General features: G+C 32.4%; 1 protein-coding gene across 1 annotated transcript in view; it reads left to right on the top strand.

The window, feature by feature from the left end:
• Nucleotides 1-20,025, top strand: part of LOC137397077 (uncharacterized) — a 31,989-nt gene extending 11,964 nt beyond the window's left edge. The window contains exons 4-10 of the mRNA XM_068083364.1: nucleotides 1,853-2,012; nucleotides 5,336-5,528; nucleotides 7,491-7,687; nucleotides 8,643-8,813; nucleotides 12,805-12,913; nucleotides 17,713-18,435; nucleotides 19,892-20,025. Of these exons, the coding sequence (XP_067939465.1) occupies nucleotides 1,853-2,012; nucleotides 5,336-5,528; nucleotides 7,491-7,687; nucleotides 8,643-8,813; nucleotides 12,805-12,913; nucleotides 17,713-18,435; nucleotides 19,892-20,025 (1,687 nt within the window). The remainder of the gene's footprint in view (nucleotides 1-1,852; nucleotides 2,013-5,335; nucleotides 5,529-7,490; nucleotides 7,688-8,642; nucleotides 8,814-12,804; nucleotides 12,914-17,712; nucleotides 18,436-19,891) is intronic.
• The last annotated feature ends 940 nt before the right edge of the window (nucleotides 20,026-20,965 follow it).

Here is a 20,965-nt window from a genome sequence, read left to right as displayed (position 1 = left end):
TATTTAGGTGTAAAAGACAAGCATTGTTAGTGTCCCGTCACCTGTGATAGAGTTAAATTAATTTTACCAAGTGTAGGAAAAGTTAGTATTGTACTACCTTTTGTTAAAATGTCACTTTTAATACGCCACCATAGGATCATGATTTTAATACACAGCGAGATTGCATAAAAATAGGAGTTTAACAATTACCTATTGCCAAAAGGATTTGGATTGAAGCACACTAGAAGCATGATGTAAAATATTTTCATTTTCATTCTCTCATAAACCATCCAACAACCGGTTTGAGTTTACAGAGAATTAGGGCAGATAGATTGAACTCGTTTTATTTTTGACATTTTGCTTTAAAAACATAAACTCTTAAAACAGAATCTCAAGATATTATGCTTCCATAATTTGCTTTGCTAGGTGCTAGCATGCACTGACTATATACATGGACTTCAAATATTGACTCATAATGGCAAGCTGTACAACAAATCAACTGATAACAGCCCTTGTGCAAACAGACCGATAAAAGCCCTTTATGCCAACTTGTCAGTTCAATGATTAGGACTCCCGGCTAGATGAGCAGGGTTCATGCTGGCTAATGTAAACAAGCAGATATAGTGACACGTCCCTAGTCACGTAGACCATGTGATAGTATTAGGGATATAGTCAATACTTGCAGTGAATGAGAAGAAACAAGTTACATTTTTGAAAGATTATTAAACAATAGTTTACCAATGTACATGATCACAAGTAAAAAATGATCAGTCTGTAATCAAAACTGGCGGATGTGTCTCTTTCATGTTTTGTAAATTCTGAAAAAGCTTACTTTATATTTGTAAATGAATGAGATAGAGTAACAAGACAAGGGAATATAAACTACCAACCTTTATTAAACCGACATTGTATTTAAAGACACAAGTTGAAGCTATCATAAGATTGATACTCCTTGTTGAAACGCAGAAGTGGCTAACGACTATTGCCTCATATCACACTAGTTTGGTAAACTTGGAGTTCCAGATGGCGAGTAGGCAAAGCAAGGATTGGAAGTCATACATATTTGTTACAGTTCATCCTATTATTTCATAAACAATGAAGTAATGCAAATTTTATCAATGCAATAGTGCGGGCATATTGCTAAAAGACAGCGTATAAACATTGCGTTCATGTTTTTAACCCTTTGAGTGCTGGCTGTCTTTGCCAATGTGCCGGTAACCGTGGGCAACTTGTCTAACAAAACAAATTTTTTAAACACTTAATAAATAAATTTCAATTGCAACCAGTTTACAAACATTTTTATCTACTTCTTTGGTTATAATAACAAATTTTATTAGTGCAGAATCGCAAAAAAAGTCGATGCGACACATTTTTTGGTAAATGACTAATGATTGTGATGCAATTTAAGAATTTTATGCTACTAGTTAATCTTTCCTAGTTTATTTGAAGTCCTCAGACAATGATGAACATGTGGTCAATAGATATGACCCCATTGTAAATATTTTTACAAGTTTTTAAATTGCTTTTAAAAGTTTGTAAAACTTGTATAGTTTTAGCTCTGATAATGTTGAAGTAATTATATTCTGTCTGATGGTATTTGATGTGGTTGCCTGACTTTTTTAACCAGTGCCACACAAAATATCATTGTATTATGAACACTATTAGATATAATTAATAAAAATTAAAAGCTTTTAATAGTTAATAAATATTCCCGGGGTTACTAACACACATTGCCCAGAGAAGCCAGTGTTCAAAATCTTGATAAATGCCAAGGATAAAAGTTGGCTCTTCTAATAACCTAAGTGATAGCTGCTAAAATAATAGAAAATTGTTTTCATTTTGACTGTTAGCTGTGGTAAGCTTGATGTTGTAGAGTGGTCTGTGAGGTACCACTAGATAAACTGCCATCGTATGATGTAACAAAGGACAAGCCAAGATCATGTGATCCTTGTGCAAAAAAAGGAAAAGACAATCAACATGCATTTTCATATTGCACACAATGTGATAAGATTTTCTGTGCCCGACATCATGAGGTAAGGAATGTATTAAACATTATGTTTTTACGATGTTGGAATCTTAACATGTTGAAACTTAAATCAGTTGTTAGTTATTTTTGGGTCGTGATGAACGTTTCTGTTGGCGAGCTTTTTGTTGTGATAGTCCATTTAATATTTTCAATATTGTAGGTTGTTCTGTGGTCATGACACTCAATGTTGTACTACCATATTGCACTTTGCATGTGTAATTTTCAACATGTAGATTATTTTGAACAATATGATATTTAACTTTAGTACTTCCCAAATATCAAACTTGAAGTCTTTACATGTATTGACAAAGTTTAAAGGGTTAAATATGTGATTGCGTCAAATTTTAGTTGATTCTAAAAGAAAGTCATGATTTTTGCCTATCAGTTGATATGTGGGTAGTTGTGTTAGGTGATCTCGTTTTCAAGGTGTTGAAAAATTAAAATTGACAAATATGGATTGCAGAAAAAACAATCAAGATAGAACAAATGACTAGACTTGCCCTAAATGATGTAACTAGTGATACAACCTGACTCTATCTCTCTTATTCACATTGGTTATTTTGATAAAAGTCTCGTCATACGCGTCTCTATTGGCATATATTTTATTTTGTCTTAGCTCATGGTGACTAAAATAAAGTTTTAAATCCAGCTGGAGATGCATTACTATAAATTTCTCAACTGCCCCAAACAAAACACTTTTAAAGCTTGTCATCTTAGCTTCTTTTAAATGCTGTGTAAACATCTGAGTACCGAATACCAATTCTTTCGGTCTACAGTAATTACATGTAGGTGGTCGAGTTAACTTATTTCAATGCAGCCTTTGTAGCAGTGGAGTTTTCAGCTGCTACCAACACTGGAAAATAGTTACTAGATGAAATAAGTTAGCCGTACCTTTGAAAAGAAAATGTTCAAATATATGGCAAAACCATCTGCATCCTTAAAAAGTCATGTACTGTCAATGTTATCTAGTTATCTAGTATTAGGATCAATTTGTAGAAAAAAATTATTGGTCGCATCAGATTAGTTCACTCAAATGCTAAACAAATGGTTTCAGGAGTTAGTAAAAATATTGTTACCGTGTTAAAATGAATGAATTACCGAGATAGTGAATGTAACACACCAATTTCTATGAAGTCAATTACCCCACCAATTCTGGCAAAAGGTTTATAAAGCCATCCTTGCACCTGGTTGGTGTTTTGTAGACTCATAATGGTGGGCTCATAACTCATACTTGATATGTTGGCTCAATACGTCCAATTTGAGCCGTTTTTGAAAAAGATTCCAATCTACTGCGGTTTTGTGATGGCAGCCATTAACTGTTCGTTTTTGAGCTTTTAGGAGCTTGTAATCACATTTCCACATATTTTGCACTTACAACACAGCGGAATAAGTCATGGTGAATATTTTGATATCAAATAATTGTAATGTGTTTTTTATTGAGAGTCAACCTTTATGTATAGGTCAGAGTGAGAAAATTTATTCCGAATTTTCCGCTTGTTTTACAAAAGGCAAGGAGGTTTAAATGATAAGTACTATTTAATTGATAACAGCAGTAATCTTGATTTTATTAGTTCAATTAAAACAACATCTATTACACAGGTATCTAAACCAATTAGGTCGCAATCTCAGAAACCATGGTAAATTCCCAAATCACGATGTTGAGTTATCCGACTTTGAAGCTGCACTAACTAAATTTATAATATTGGCAACCATTTTTGCAACACATGCATCCAGACTGGTCAAAAAGTGATCTTTCTGAATTTGAAGTCAGTTTAGCCAATATAAGTATCCAATCCTCAAAAAACTCCCCTTAAAACCGTTGCTATGCAAAACAGAAAGTACTGAAAAATGGCGTCTGATAAAAGTAATCGATTCTTTTCTGCCAATTTTAAAGATATCTCAGACATTTTTGACACTTTTAATGAGTACTTTGGTGTTACAACTAATGGAAAAAGCAGTGAAAGTAAAGGGTATGACCACGATATTTTCCTAACAACTTTTAAAAGATTATAATCATATTTAAATTCGAGAAAAGTATTCTACTTTATATGATTGTTAAACGATTTAATTATAAGAATAAGTGTTTGAATAAATACATGATCATATTATGTGGTGTCTGATAGTGTGCAATATGTTACTGTAAATATTTTTTTAAGGTTTTTTTGGTGATACTACGGCTGTGCCAAAATCGTGATAATGCCGAACCGTTTTTAATATCTGGAAAATTAAAAATGAGTAATTCATTGTCTGATAAATATACAGCTATTTCTATGACAGCCAGCTAAAGTCAGTTTAGATTTTAAAACTCAGCATAATTTTTTGTAAAGAATTACAGAAATCAAGGTGATTGTCATAACTTATTGATGTTTGTTGCTACGGCGTTTTGAAATGCAAACAAAATTGTAGATTGGTTTTTGTTTATCAAACTTTAACTCCAGTTTTCTCAGAACTATGTTTTTGCACTGATGGTGAACGCGCATTTAGTTTATTGACGATAACATCTGCTGTAATTAAGCTAAAATCGAACAATTTTTTGCGACATACCTGTGAGAAGTTTCTCCTACTGCTATTGTAGATAACTTTAAATTTCATGCCCCAACTTAACCATGATTTCTGAGATCATGACCCATATGACTATTATTGAGAAAGAAGATCCACTTGTCAGCACATTCTCTTCTACATTGTTGTTGTCTATTGGATATGTAAAACAACAGTTGTATGAGACTTTTTAATATGTTTCATATAATTTTGTGTTTTTGTCTTTTTGTCTTTTAAAACTTCATAAGCGCATGTTTTCTAAAATAAAAACTGATGCATTTCTTTCTATTTTATTTCTTGTTATCTAACAGAAGCTGCAAAACTTACAAAAAAACTGGTTTTATATTTTGAAAGTGCTGAACAAGCTGTGTCAATGTAAATGGTTAGTTAGCAAGGGGTCAAACTTTTAACCACCTAAAGCTTTCAATGATCTGAAGATATAAAATTTCTAAGATGCTGGGCATGATTTTTAAAGTAATTGTATTAAACTGTAGACTTTTGTGTCTATCTAGATAAGATCGGTTTGTTCAATGATCAAGGCAATTCAATTTGAGCTAAGGTCCCAAAGACCTATTTTTTTCAAACTGTTCATGACAATCAGTGGTGTAATTAGTAAATTTAGCTTTTGGTAACAAATTTTCATGTTTTTCTACGCTTGACTTTCTTGTTAAAACCTCTAACCATTGAACTATATTGGCATCAATCCAATGAAATACTGTGTATTTAACTACTTATGCTTTCTTGAGAACAGCTTTCAATGGTGGCACCATGGTAACAAACTTTATATTATAGTCTCATCAGGAGTACCAGGAAGAGTTTGGTGAGCCTCATTCAACCATAAACATGGAGCAGTATGAACTACTGAAGAGTCAGCAAAGCAGAGTCTGTGCTGATCATCCTGACAAGCCAGTCAGTTTGGGGTGCAGAAAATGCCTAAAGATGAGTTGCCTTGGATGTGTCTCTTCTATGGGAACTTGCTCCGAGGGTAAATGGTTTTGCCTCAAAATTTTGCTCTGTGTCGCAAATTTCACATGGAGTTCTTTTTAATAATGTTGGCTGTATTTCTGTAGCAAAGATGTTATCATGTAATTGTGTATTATCTTAGTGGTAAGTGATCTATAATAAAGACTATAAGCTTTGAATTGTAACATTAACATTATCTGTTTTACATAATACTTAGCGATGCCACATAAACTACCAACAAACGAATCATATTGAGTTTTTTTTATATCCTTCCGATAAAAATCGTTGTGATATAGAAAGAAGTTTTTAAATATCTTTATAAAAATGGTTAAAATAGAAAGGAGATTTTTTGTCTGATGTTCTGTACAAAAAATTGATTTGATTGGTTATCTGTTGGTTGTTTGTTGGATTACTTACAACATTGGTAAGCAGAGTCATGTAAATGCCGGTTTTAGCTGTTAGGGTTTCGGATACACCCCAACCAAAATATCGCGTGTTAGGGTTTAAAGAATTAACCCTTTGTCTGGGGAAGCGTTAAAAATGTTGTTTATCGGTTGTGGTAACAAGTTGCGTTGGAAAATGACTTTAATGTTGCTTTTGGCCGACGTTTATAAAGCTGTCGCCTACTAACCTTAAACAAATTATCTGAACGCTAATAAGTTTTAAATATCATCAACAAGATACTAGTCAATAAATTACAATATGAAACAATTATCTGGGAGGCGTTGCCTTGAGCTAAAAGCTAAAGAATTCGCGACTCTTCTGAACTTTGAAAAAAATCAGTTTGAAAAACCACTCAATATCGGCTCGACTTTCAAAACGACAAAATAACAATTTATTTAATCATGTGACTGTTAGTGATATTTGGTCTGATCAGTACAAAATACTTCAGATAATAAAAGTGATGTAAAATTTTAGGACTTTTGAATATACGGAGAGAAAAGTGATCGTTATGGTAGCTCGCTCGGCTACGATGTTGTGTTGGACTCTGTCGAAAGGAGTGCTTCTAAGCATTTCATACATGGACAAGTGTATATAATTGTAGCTTTTTTGTAATAGTACATATGAAATAGATAGTTACGTACAAAAGTTTTGTTTATAGAAATAATAATTCAGTTTGAGTTATGCATTTCCATAAAAAAACAATGTTATTGAATTTTCTAAAATAGAATACTTGACTTTTGGGTGTTTATGCCGGCTTTAACCCCTGCATTAAGAAAGCCATTGCAAATTTTTGAAAGTACAATAAACATTTACAAACTTTTTGAAATCCGGAAATAAAAGATGTTATTTTGGCATTTTCTACTTATTTTACCATTATTAATTTAAAAGGTATCATGTTTACAGCATAAGGATATTTTGGTCATAAGCAACCAAAATATGTTTCTGTTGTAAATAAATCAAATCAAGTTTGTAACATGTTGTAAATATATTCTGCTCATTTATCATTGATTTTCATATGTCCCAAAACCTGCACATTTATGCAGAAATAGGAAAATTTTTTGCTGATCATGTAAAAATTTGTGTAGAGGTATGAACATGGCGCACAAAGGGCAATAGACAGAAGTTTTTTAGACTGTAAACCTGATTTTACTATTGCCTGCAGTTGCTTATTTCATCCACTCATCATCTGCCAGGATTTATTTCTATTGGAGCCTAATTTTGAGAAAATTCTTCAGATATTTTTAGTTTCAGTTATCAGAAAATATACATTTTATCAACTTGTTAAAATGTTTTATCTGCCTTATAATAAAACATTAGGCAGTTTTTTTTATTCTGAGCTCAATTAACATAGCTTAATCATTGATTTTAAATTTTTTCTGATATGTTCAACCTTTTAATTCATACAACTTTCACTTTGACTGACGCAACAGGAACATTGCTCGAATATTCAATAACTTGTTAAAAAAAGCAAAGTTGATTTTATATGAAGTTGATATTGTATGAAAGCTGAAGAAATTACTAAGTTATCAGCTTCATGCAGGAGCGCACCATCAGTTGATGTCTTTGGAAGAGCTTGTACTACTGCTAAATGATGAAATCAACAAGCTAAAGAAAATGATGATTGAGAAGGAAGAGGGTTTGGAACAGATCTTCAAGTTCACTTCTCAAACACTTGCTGAGTATGACATGGAAACAGCTCAGTCAGTACAAAAGATACACAAAAAAAGAGATGAGCAGGTTGGACATTCTAGGAAATGTATCCTCCAAGATTAGATTGAACATGAGCCTATTTTAGATGATGACATAACAAAATAATGTTGGCAGCTGAACTAATACAAAATTGGTCAAACAATTCTAACTTCTCTTCAGGTATTAACAACTAGTAAAAAGATTATCAGCCCTGAATATCATTTAGAGTGAAATAATTATCTGTTTTCACAAACAATATTCTTGCTGGATATAATTTAGGCATTGTTTTAAAAAGATTGTTAAAGTTAGGCTGCATTCAGCAACATTGGTTAAAGTGGTTAGAGTTCATAGCTATCAAATTCATTGTCAAAATAAGTCCTATATAATATATTAGAATTTGCTTTCAATAAAAAATAAATCTTTAAAACGAGTAACTCTATACATTTAAGTTTTTTACTTTGTCACCAGCTTAGGCAGAGTAGCGCCACTTATGGGATAAATCAGATCAGTTGAGTATATGATGTAGTTAGTTGCATAAATATTGTCAATAAAAACTGTTTTAGCCCTTATATTTAGTTCAATATATATAATTCAATTAAATAAAATGTTTAATGTATCAAGGTTTATTGTCTTTTCTCTGCATGGTTTTTGACCTTTTTGGTGGTAGAGAAATATTTCTTTTCCAAATTACACACTAGAAGTAACCCAATAGAGTTATTAAGATTTTTCAACTCCGTAAAATAGTTAATAAAATGTTCTGAATGCCTGTAATTTTAAATATATGATTCATAGGTATTATAGTACTTCAAGTATTCCTGTATAGATGTAGGTTGAATAAACTGAATAGTTGTTCATCTACCTCACTATGACAAGATTTGCTTTCTGGTAGTCAATAGAATAAAACACTTTTATGCCTGTTTACATTCCATGGTATTAGATCACGTCACACCATATGCTCCCAATTGTTTATATAGATCCACTAATTAAAAAATCTTTTTTGTAGATGGAACTACTTACTTTGAAATACAAGCAACTTGAGGAAGATTTCCAAGAAGCTCGGCTAAAGACTAAAACTTGCATAACTGATTTTCTGGAAGATAAAATATTGGATAAATGGAGCCAGTTGAGAAATCTCAGACATAAACTGGACTCCAGGGCTCAGCATTCTCACCAGGTATGAGTGAGTTTTTGAATAGGTGAAAAATGTGAGCAAATTTTCGCTTACTTTTTAAAGTTTGTTAACACCAGTATTTAAAATAATACTTGTATAGGTAATTTATTGATAATAAAATTAGCATCATGCCTGTTTTTTTGTGGTGCAGCTGCAAAAAGTTATCACGGTAAAAATGAGTAAAGTCAATAGTTTTGAGTCTATAGGTTTTGGTATTATTATATTACCAAGTATTGAGTTTGAAAAAGAAGGGCATGCAGCTCACTTAAAGATTGACTTGCAACAAAATTCACATTACAGTTATTTGATATCAAAAGATTCACCATGCCTTACTCCATTGCGTTGTAAGTGCCAAATAGGTGGATGTGTGATTAAAAGCTCTTAAAAGCTAAATAAACCGAACAGTTAATCGCAGCCACACGAGACCGTCGTAGTTTGGATTCCCTCTCAAAACGGCTAAAATGGGATGTAGTTGTCGTAGATGATTTCTGTTTACACTTTCATGCAACCTTATTTGTCAAAATATGTTCACAAACAAACTCACACATTCAATAAAACCATCTCAATTGTTCTTGCACGTCTGATTTATCATCATTGTAATGCTGTCACGTTTAGCAGTGATATCTTATAACTTACCATAAAAATTGGTTTAATTTTTTAACCTTAGCTCGAGGGAGTACATATCATTGTCTGATGATCATGACGAGACTGTTAGTCGCCTGTGATAATCGCAAAGTGCTGCAAAAATTATTTGCGAAGTAATGGATCACATGATCAGATTACGATTTGCCAATTAGATCAAGCTGAAACAAAACTGTTAAGTAGCGAGCATCTATATTTGGTATGGGGTCTTCAGTAAAACCCAAAGTGTTTGTCATATACTAGTGCTATGATAAATTTATATTGAGCTTTTCATTGGCCTTTCAATTCATGTAAGAACATCAGGTGACAAGACAATAACCAAATTGTAATGACTACGTCAGAGAAATAAACAGATTCCAATCTACGGCGGCTTTTTGCTTTTGAGCTTTTAAGCACTTGTAATCACATTTCCATATATTTGGCACCTACAACACAACGGATTAAGACATGGTGAATCTTTTGATACCAAATAACTGTAACGTGAATTTTGTTGCAAGTCAACCTTCAAGAACTAATTTTCTACTAAATTATATTTTATTTTATTGAGCTGTTCAGAAAAACTTAATATTTATCGCTTGTACATATAAATTGTCCGGAACTTTTCAACACAAAACCTAGCAGTTGGCTTCAATGCTAAACTAGTCAGCTTGAAATTGTATGACCATTAATCCTTTAACAGTACAAAATGTGGTGTAAAGTGCATACAGGTACTCTTTGGGCTCTTCCCCAACTCTTGTGGCCAACAACTTGAGCAAACTCTGAGTCTGAAGATGTGTCACTAATACTATAGATTGAGAAATTATTTTGATTATTGTCTAATACCAAACGTCCCTTAACTTAAATTGTACTACTGATGAATAAATATTCAATGGAAGTTCATGAATAAACAATTTGAGTTTCTTCTGTACCAAATATGTAATTAGTCTGATACAGCTGGTAATTGTAGCCAAAGAAATGCAAAGGAAAATGCCAACTTCAGCTCAGCGTGTGCAAAAACAAGTTTTCTTTTGCATCAACACAAGCAAATAATGTTTTTCATTTCATATAAGTAAATCTAACTTAGGCTAATTAACTAAATACTCACTGATCAGAAATGGTTACAAAAACATCAGACTGGATCATGAATCTTTTGAGTATAATCCAGCATTGTTGCTAATATAATCACACAGCTCTTGCAACATATTGAAAACTGTTCATTCAATAAAGGTAATCATCATTCAATATTAAATGTGTACGCCAGCCATGACAGTTTTTTATAAACTTACAGTGTTTGACCTTAGGTTACAAAGTTCTATAGTGAAGGAGTTACCAGACAGAGACTGATGATAAATACAATTGCACTAAGTAAAAATAAAGATTATGTAGAAATACATAATATCTATCACATTTCACTGAACAGTAGACTACTGTAGTATTTGTTTACACATTTTTGCACCTGGGGAAAAAAAACAAACAAAGAAAGGTTACAGTTCAATGTACTAATCAAAATTTCACACAGTTTAAAAAAGATCCAGTAGCAACTACAAAAAGACAAGGAGTGAACTAGAGCAGCTCATTGTAAAAAAGCCTAAACTTATGTATCAAGGCCTCAAAGTGGTGCAAGCGATTAACGATGGATTCTTTGAACAAAGGGATCTTCTGAACATGACACTGTTCTTTGACCAACAAATATTGGCGTGGATTCATACGTTTATTGTTTGATAAGAACTGCAACTTATTTATGATGAGTTAACTAACTTATATGTTAGCTGCATTTGTTAGACATATTTGCAACTCAATAAGTCCTTTGATGAACTTTCAATAAAGTTAGCTTATTGAATGAGTCACAATTCGAGAGACAGACCAGTTCTAACATTGTGAACCAGATAACAGAAAATATTGAGTGGTCTGTTTAGAACAATTTTGTTACTGATTATTGATATAGATCAACCCAAACCGTTTTATAAAATTGGACACTATTTTATTGTTAGAATGGACACACCATGTCTATACATAGTTGAAAGGGTTAAGATCAGTGCTCACCAATATGGCATAATATACTCTTCCCACAAAAACTCTTTTCGCTTGTTAAAAAATAATAAATATGTTTTGTAACTGAAATATGTCTGCTATGAATGATTAATCCCTATATATAAAGTCATCAACATAGTAAACATCCTATAAGAGGGCAGTAGTTACAATCACAGACATTAATATGTATTATGACAGCTCGTCACTCATAATTGCATTTAAAGTTTTTTCGACCTCTATAGGGTAATTAAAATTATATAAATATTTCACTTAAACATTTTCTGTCACCTGCAAATTCATAATAATTAATGAGACCGCATAGCATAATACAAAATATGTTCTATCCCAATATACCCTACTTTGTCATTGATTGTCGGTTAGTGCATGTAAACTCTATGCACTATGTGCTCTGTATTTTTTGCTATATTTTTAATAATAGCTTGTTTCAAAGCCTCATCAGCTTGTTAGAATCAACCTCCTAAACATCATATTTAATTGAAAATGAAAGAGTTTCTGGGCAGTAAGCCAGAAGGCACTCTATTAATGCAGGTATTGGCATATAGTATGCTGATTTTCATGAGTTCAAGTCCTGCGCATAACATTGTTTCATGGACCACTGTACTACCCGCTTATTTTATTTCCTAAGTTTAACGGTTTCAAACATGATGGCAAGTATGGCAATCTGTTTTAGCTTTCTGGTTTTAGCAGAATAAAAGTTGCAAAAATAAAGTTAGGCTTACATGACATATTCAAGTTACCAAACTAAAGAAGCTTTTTAAGAGCAGACTGAGAGAGCTTCATGTTTTGTGTATGACTTGTTTATTGTTAACTACAGGCCCTCTCCAAACAATGCAGTCAAACTTGGCAACTTTAATAATTTTATTTTTCAGATAGACAGGCATTTATCTATTTAATCACAAACTCAAGAACGCACCTTCTCATGTGTTAAGAGCGTTTGCTTCAACTGATTGGTTCATTGATGGTTGTCCTAAATGCAGTGCAACACTTTGTGCCAAAAATTTAATTGGTATTGCATGAATTTTAATATGTTTTTAGCAGTAAGCCTTAGGCTATCAAGTCTATGAGGTTATCAAATAAAAAAACTAATTTAGTCTGTAAAAAAACTAACTCCCTGGCAATGTTCAGCTTACGGCTAAAAATTTGTAGAAATTACCAAACTGCAAGTCAAGTTTGGGCCATAAAAGATATACCTGAAAATTTCTAGATGTGTTACATGTGTTTGTGAATGAACAAGTCTGATAGATCTTGAGCTGTAGAATTTTTTACTATTTACACGTATAATGGATTTAGAATCATTGATATGTTTCATATTGTTCTACAGTGTGACATTGTCTCAAGCTACAGTGATACTAAAAACATCATACAACAGCTGGTTGATGAAGTTCTACCATCAATAAACCTACCTTCACTCAGCAAAGTGAAAGACAAATGTAAGCTGTTTTACACTATTACAAATGCTATTAGTATTAATGAACTAATTAACTAATTTATAATAGCAGACATATGCTAACAGTTTTATACTAATAACCTTATAACCTAAATGCTTTTTAACTATTCTTAGCTACTGCAAACCATTAATTACTCTTACTCAATTTTTATTTTACTGAGACGATTAGGTTTTTAGTATATCATCATAATCTTCATAATCGTTCAATTTATCATTCACATAACTCGTTATATTAAAAAAAACATTTAAGTTTTCTCCTATTTTGCAACGTCAAATAGTTGACACCATGGTATAATTGATACCAAGATAATCAGCACTAAAATCTACATCAGCCTATTCAACAGTAACCTAAAAATGTGATGCAGAATGAGTTTAGACCTTTTCAGCACTTTCTGCTGACACCGTAAATGACAAGCTGAACATATTTCAAGCTTCACAGGTTATAATTAATAGACCTCATATTGTTTATGACCTTATTGTTATTATTATTATTATCATGTTCTGTTACAAGATCATTTATTTCTGTTTTTTGTCTAGGAGTATACTAGTATCCGGGAAGGTTTACTTACTTCAGATAATACAGCACTTTCCATTCATAGTTTGGCAGATAGTAACAGAATGGATAACTGTGTATTGTCGATTTCCTTCCTCAATGTTATTTTTTGCTAAGAGAAAATAAATAAAGTAATTTCCTTAGTACCAATACTCAAGAGATAATAATCATCTAAACTCAAAGGTGAAACTTTTGAAGCTGTAATGAGTCTGAGAAGGCCAAGAAAAAAAGTTGTTAAAAGCATTTTCGCAAAATGAAACTATGTACAGTTTGCTGTAAGGATGTTTTCTGTGAACAGAGTATTTTTTCTGTTTGTAAAGGTTTAGGAATAATAGTCTATTTTATTAACTAAACACAAATTAGAAGTGTTTTTATGAAGACTGGTAAAGCAGCACCACAAGACTCTTGGCAATACACAAACACTGTTCTAATCCACACTACCCAGCTCATGGTATGCCATGAGTTTAAGTAGATCCAAATGGTGATCTCCACAAACAAAGTCACAAAAGTAAACAAAGCTGTTGAGGTAACCAGTCAGTAAAGACAGTTATCAAAGAGTTCCGATGTGAATAACTCTTTCAATATAGTACAAAATAATGGTTTCTGATGTCAACAGTAGCAGTTTGTATTGGATAAATTGAATTTTGAAAATAATAAACAATAAGATTAGGAAGTAAACTTCATGTATAAACCTGGAGACACAAAAACTTATAGTGACACAACCTAATAAGTAGAAACAAGTCACACAATTTTCCACTAACAAAGACTTAATTTAGTATATTTTGTAACAGTTTAGTATTAAATTATAAATGCTGTTTTGTATTACTGTGTATTGTATTTTATTTTATGATAATGTGTTTCATTTTCATATGTTTTATTACACAATGTTGTGCGAAACTATAAATGCACAATATATATTACTATGGTAAATACTATATACTACTCAGCTATATTGTTATTATTTTATTTTATCAATCTTTTATTATTAACTTCATCAATGTATCAACATTATCACTTAATTACACTTTTTTGTTTAACATTGGGTTTTCTTACATTGTGCTATTATATATTATACTTATTACATTACAATATTATACTTATTACATTATAACATACTACATTATTTATAATTAGCCCAAAGTATAATTATCTAACAAATCCCACTTTATGTTATTCGTTGGTATACTTTGTTCAACAGACAAGTTTTGAATTTGATTACACATGTAATATTCTCTAGTAGCTGACTGAAGATGGTTGAGTGGTCTGAAAAACCATTAATCTGTAGTTTTTACTCATGCTTTCATACAACAGGGTTTAAGTGAGCTTTAGATTCCTGTAATGAACTACCCCTATTATAATAAAGTGGACTCTTACATATAGTTTTAATTTCTTCCAGTGTGGGCATCCCATGGCAAACATTTTGTATGGAGGGCAATGAAAACCCAAAGTAAATATTTAATGTGAAAACCCTGTAAAAAATTATGAAGCTCAATATATGTACTGTACATATTAAAATGGTTTCGAAATAGCATTTTAGCCGTAGTAACTATAGTTCCATTTAGTAACTTTAGTCTGTTTAGGAGTTTAGATTTGCCAAAAAATGTAACATTACAATGTAATATCTCCAGTACATACTGTATGGATTTCTTACCTTTGCAGTAAGCATAGAGCGTATAGGTTGAGTTTACCATAAATGAATTTAGCTTATCAAACATGTACGTGTACTAAGTTTTAGCATGTATTTTTAATTGTTTTGCTGAACGTCAACTTAGTCATTGCTAAAATTGTGTCATTCATCTGCCTCCGGTTTCATGATGCGAACAAATTCCCTGTGTCCTACATCGAGGGGCAAATAATTTATATAACATCGTCGGAGTAACTCGAGGGCATGCTGGGGTATATTGCCTTTCTTGCAAAGTTCTTCACGCATGTACTGATCAGTGTCCTGTTGTTACCATAACTACTGTATCGTTATAACCTTTTACTGCAAATGAGTAAATACAGTTACTGCATGACAATTAGTTTAATTATTGTCAAGATTAACTGACCATAATTTAAAAAAAAAAATCACCTCATACTATTTTTGTTTTCATAGAAAACTGCCTTTTCATAGCTTGTGATGCTTTCCATGACGTGTACCTTATCCCAAAAAACTTTTTTACGTTCCCGGAATGTTTCAAAAAGTTCAAGAAATTTTTCATTGCATTTTTGTCACGAGATTATTGGTACACACATTTTCAACGATCCGGCAACAGTGTGGGAAATACATTGTTCGAACGTATTCCCATTGTTGGAACAGTAAGGGAAATACGTTCCAGCAATGTTGTGGGAAATACATTGCTGGAATGTATTTCCCACAACATTGCAGGAAATATGTTGCTGGAATGTATTTCCCACAACGTTCCACCAATGTTGTGGGACTACGTTACTGAAATGTTCAGCAAATGATCTAGCATAACATTCACACAATATTGCAGTTATTAGCTAACATCCCATGATGGTTACGCTTAAAACTTTGAAGGGATGTAAATGCTGTGCATTTTCAAATATTCCTATAACGTATTCATAACATTGGTATTATGCATTGATCACACCTTACCCTGCAAATCTTAGTTAAGCTATAATGAACATTAAAAGTTTGAATGTGAATGCACATACAATTGCCTATTCTGTTTGTTCATCCAACCACATTTAATATTCCTTTGCAGATGTCATCTTGTTATATATTTATTTGGTATTAGTGTACCATATTAGTAACACAAAACATGTGTATAACATAATCAAATAATGGCCATCTAATCAGTTGTAAAGTATGTCTCACCCTTTTAGATATTTAAATCCACATTCTGATGCACCATTAGATCTAATGGAACCTTGCCATTTTGCAATATTTCTTATTAAGTGCGAAAATTGTATTTTGTTATGACTTTTGTTTTTCTTTACATGAATCATTTAAAATAAAAATGTTTTTTCCACAATATTTAGCTTGTTTTTAAATTTCTAATGAAAAAATGTATAAAACTTAATTAGTTTCATTTTAAATAATCTTTCATTATCAAAGGGTGACAACTTAAAAAAACTAGCATTTTTTGTAACATTCTAGCTAGAACGCTAAAGAAATAAGCTTTGCCAACGTTATCATAACATTGTTAGAGAAGACTCCTATTGAATGTCTCAGCAATGTTCCAGGAATGTTACCCTGGAATGTTTGTGCATAAATGTATATGTAACATTGACATGCAATATAACTGGAATGTTTGAGTGTTACATAATTTTTACCTTCAAATGAATGTATAAGCGATGTTAACGGTTTGCTACTTCAGAATGTTGTATGGATGTTTACACTCGATCATTCTAGAGTAACACTGCTGGGACATTCAATATTAATGTTCTCTACCAATGTTATGATAACGTTAGCAAAGTTTATTAATTCAACATTCTACCCAATGATGTGATAATATTTTTGCACAACATTCTGCACAATATTCCTGTGACATGGTTTGAACATAATTCTACAATGATCGTCAGATAACGTTTGTAGAACATTATAAAATTGTTTGCTTGGAATTTATTTTTACAATAATGTTACGTAACATTCCAGAAATGTTGTTATTAGTTGGGATAGGCAGTATAATTTGGATATAAGACAGCATTTGGATCTGGTTGGACTTAGGCTTAAATAAAGGAAGCAAACCTGAATTCAGTGCTACACACTGTATTTATCATAATCTTTTCACATTTACTAAGTTTTTATGATATATATATAAGTACTGTTGAATTATTCTATGCTGAGCTTTAGATATGGCTATACATAGATGCCATGCTGCCTTATGATTAATGTAAATGTTTTGGAGCATCAGAGTAGCTAAAATAATTAAATTGAAATAATGAAAATATTTCAAAAGTGACAAGTTTTTGAATTGGTTTTTCTGATCAAGCTAAAATGTAAAATAATTGGTGAAACACTTCTTTTAAATTATATTAAAGCAAAAAACTATATAAAAAAAGAATAATAATACATGAATATTTTGCATAAATATTTTTGAAAGCAGGTTTTGAATAACAAAAATTTTTTGTATCTTTCAGAACTACAAACTTTCTATAAATACATTTGTGACGGTGCAGCCTGAGTGTTCATTTGACTAGCATCTTCATATCCACTATTAGCACTCACACTCAATTATTATTTATTGCATGCATTACACAATGCATTTTTCCCTTATTCATAGGTGGTAGTTGTGAGATAATGCTAGAAGTTGTCTCCACTGACGGGTTTCTAATTGATGAGCGGCTGAAGCTTCAACCTTCTAAACCTCTTCCAAAGGCCCTCAAACACCTTCACACAGTATCTTTACCATCAAATCCTTATTCAACAAGAGTCTGGAACTCTCAATTATTTACTGGAATGGGAAATAATGCAGTCGTTACTATTGACAACAACGACCAAGTGAAAGGCTCATTCATCACTTTCAACAACTACCCTAAAGCAATGGAGGTCTACAAAGACAGACTATATACAGCAGTGTGTGGAAATCCTTGGACCATCTATGTACATGATCAGCAGGGAAAGCAGGTCACTTCCTGGACTCACATTGACTGTGCTGGCCCTTACTCCATCACAGGACTAGCCATCACTTGTGATAAAGTAGTTGCTCCAGACAGAAATAACAAGCTTCTCATCATCTACTCACTGACAGGGAATAAACTCAAAGATATTTCTTGTCCTCAGCTTAGCCAAAATTGGGTCTCACTCTGTGTTTCAGGATCAGACAAGGTTGTTGTGTCAGTCTACCTGTCATCTCAAATCTGCTTGATAGACATCTCTCAAGGTCAGCTGCTGTGGGCTTGTAAAGATGTGCCTCAGCCACTAGGAGTAGCATGCTATGGAGAGAGATATGTCCTGGTGGCAGCAACCAACAGCAGCACTGTGAGAGTCCTGGATAACTCAACTGGTTGGTTTACTTATAAATGATATACAGAATATGTGTGAACAGTTGTGCTAACAAATGTGCTGTACATTCTAGTAATTGATAGATATACTAGTAGATACATAGTGTTGATGTAAACCCATATAATGCTACCCTGACTACTTCTCATAGTGAAATTAAACACTATACATATTAATATAGAGCTCTGATAATCTACTTGCTATAGACTTAGTATTAGCTTATGCTTTAGAGTAGCTGTATAAATTTCACTAATTCTCATCCGTTAGCCAATTATATTAGATTTGCCTGCACACTCAGTAGACTATCACTGATCAACTGAATGTCACATAATTTATTGGTATGATAACCTGTGCAATCATCAGGTCTCAAAGTTGTACATAAGACTATGAACAGTCCCGCTACTACATGGGAAATTAGGGGCACTTACAATGTGTTCCAAAGGTGTGGACGGACAGACTTTTTATGAGACAAAACAAAAACACTCGTAAATTCAGGTTTTTAATGAATAAAAATGCCTTTTACTCTACTATTGCTTATGATGCTATGGTAAAAGGGGGCAGTGGTCTTTTTAATTCATTTATAAACAATTTAAATAATACTAAAATAGTTTCGATGCAGTTGCTCTGTAAATTTTGAACTCAATTTTAGACAAGCACACTTTGTCTGGCAGCTTGTTTAAGTAAAATAAATTAAGTGTAATCTTATCTTTATAATACAAATCTTTGTATAAACCAATTCACTTTATTTTGTCAATGAATCTTGTATACTTGATTACTTACCCATAGCAGCCAGTCTTGAACATCAGGTCACAAATATAGTTTCCATCAAGCATTTTACAGTCTGCCATTGACTCACCTAATAGCTTATATTTGGCATCATGCCAACTTTCTGTGACTGTAAGAAATAGCATAATATGAAATAGCATACAGCTTGCTTTCCAGTTATTAGGTTATTATTATTCTTTCTAATTATTGGAGAGCGAGCTGAGGCTTGCACTCTAATAATTAGGCTAGGGCGGTAGACTCAGCTTAGTGTGAACATAACTCAATATAGTAGGGCATGGCTTAGGAAGTGATAATTTGGAAGTATGAAGCTCGACATGAATAAAAATTAATAATTTTTTTAACAAAGATTTTTGAAATAGCGAATTAAACTTTTTGAAGGATTTTCCCGCAGCAAAGAGTAAAGTTGCAGGTGTAGCCATAGAACTTTGATGGAAAATTCACTGTAAGCGCTTTCAAGCAGTCCAACTAATTGGCTGTGAGGAACATTGGTATAGTTTTATGGCAGCACAGTGATTGATATTTTTTCTTGAGAAATAATAACTCTTCAACTAGCTTTTCTTGTAAGTGACTGAAGAATTCAGGGTGAACCTTCAAACATATTATATTAAATTATATTAAAGAGTATTGAAATCAGGAGAATGCTGAGACTGTTGATTATACTTATTATATTGTAGGTCAGGTAGTCTCAGAGCTGACAGACAGCGCTATTGAGAGTGGTTGGGTGTTTGACATGGACATCTCTGGAGACAAACTAATTGTAGCTAACTGGAATAACAAGAACATAGCAGTCTTCCAGCTACAACCATAGCTGCTGCTTCATCAGTCTGAGTTGCTGCCTTCTTTTTATTATAATAAATTATAAGCTACTCTACAAAAGCTAGGAAATGTACCCATATTGTGAGAATGATTCCGATGTAGCTGTCTGCTGCTCAGGAGAAACACTGATTTGCTGTACACAGCAAAGTTTAATGCTTTTGTCATAAAATGTTGTCTTTCTTCGCCTTAACTTTGCTCATCATGATTGGTTGGTTCATGAAGAGAATTGGCATTTTATAAGATTTTTCAGCTCATGATCTGATTTCTCGGCAAACCACCTGATAACAATATTTGTTTTGACAATTTTTGACAATTTTTGAACCCTCATCATGAAGTTATTCATGCTTTAAGAACAATGATCCAAGATTATTAACAGTAGAGACTTCACATGGTAATGCTTCCTGTTGAAAAGCTAAATATGTGAATATAGTTTGACTGCCTTGAAATAAGCTGATATAGCCTACTTTTGCTATTAGTCCACAAGTTCATGAAATTATATTATATGTCAAGTTGACATTGTACTAGCTTTATCAACAATAACTTCACATTATACTTATATGCTTATGTGTTTTTTTGGTTTTAATACTTCCTGCTAAATATCATCTAACGCATTCAAAACACAAATATATTATTGTTGCTTGTACTAAACCCATTTTCAAATTACCGGTTCAATACTTGAATATGTTATTACAGCCAATAGAGGGAAAATTTAAGCTCTCCATTTGTATTTTTAAATATTTGACATATCAGCCATTCGGCAATTTTTTGTATTTATGATTTTGCAGTCAACTGCATTTATTTAATCAGATGAATTGCTGGTTTCCTGACAATGTTAGCCCTGAGGGGTTGGTATAGAAATAGTTTCACTTTCTCACGGATAAACTCAATAGAAAATTTTAAACGATATGGCTAGAAAGTATCCAAATTTTTCT

The sequence above is a fragment of the Watersipora subatra genome, chromosome 5 (genome assembly GCF_963576615.1).
Source record: "Watersipora subatra chromosome 5, tzWatSuba1.1, whole genome shotgun sequence".
In the NCBI taxonomy this organism is placed as follows: Eukaryota; Metazoa; Bryozoa; class Gymnolaemata; order Cheilostomatida; family Watersiporidae; genus Watersipora; species Watersipora subatra.
Note: the sequence above shows the minus strand (reverse complement) of the source record. Positions and strands in the feature narration are given on the sequence as shown.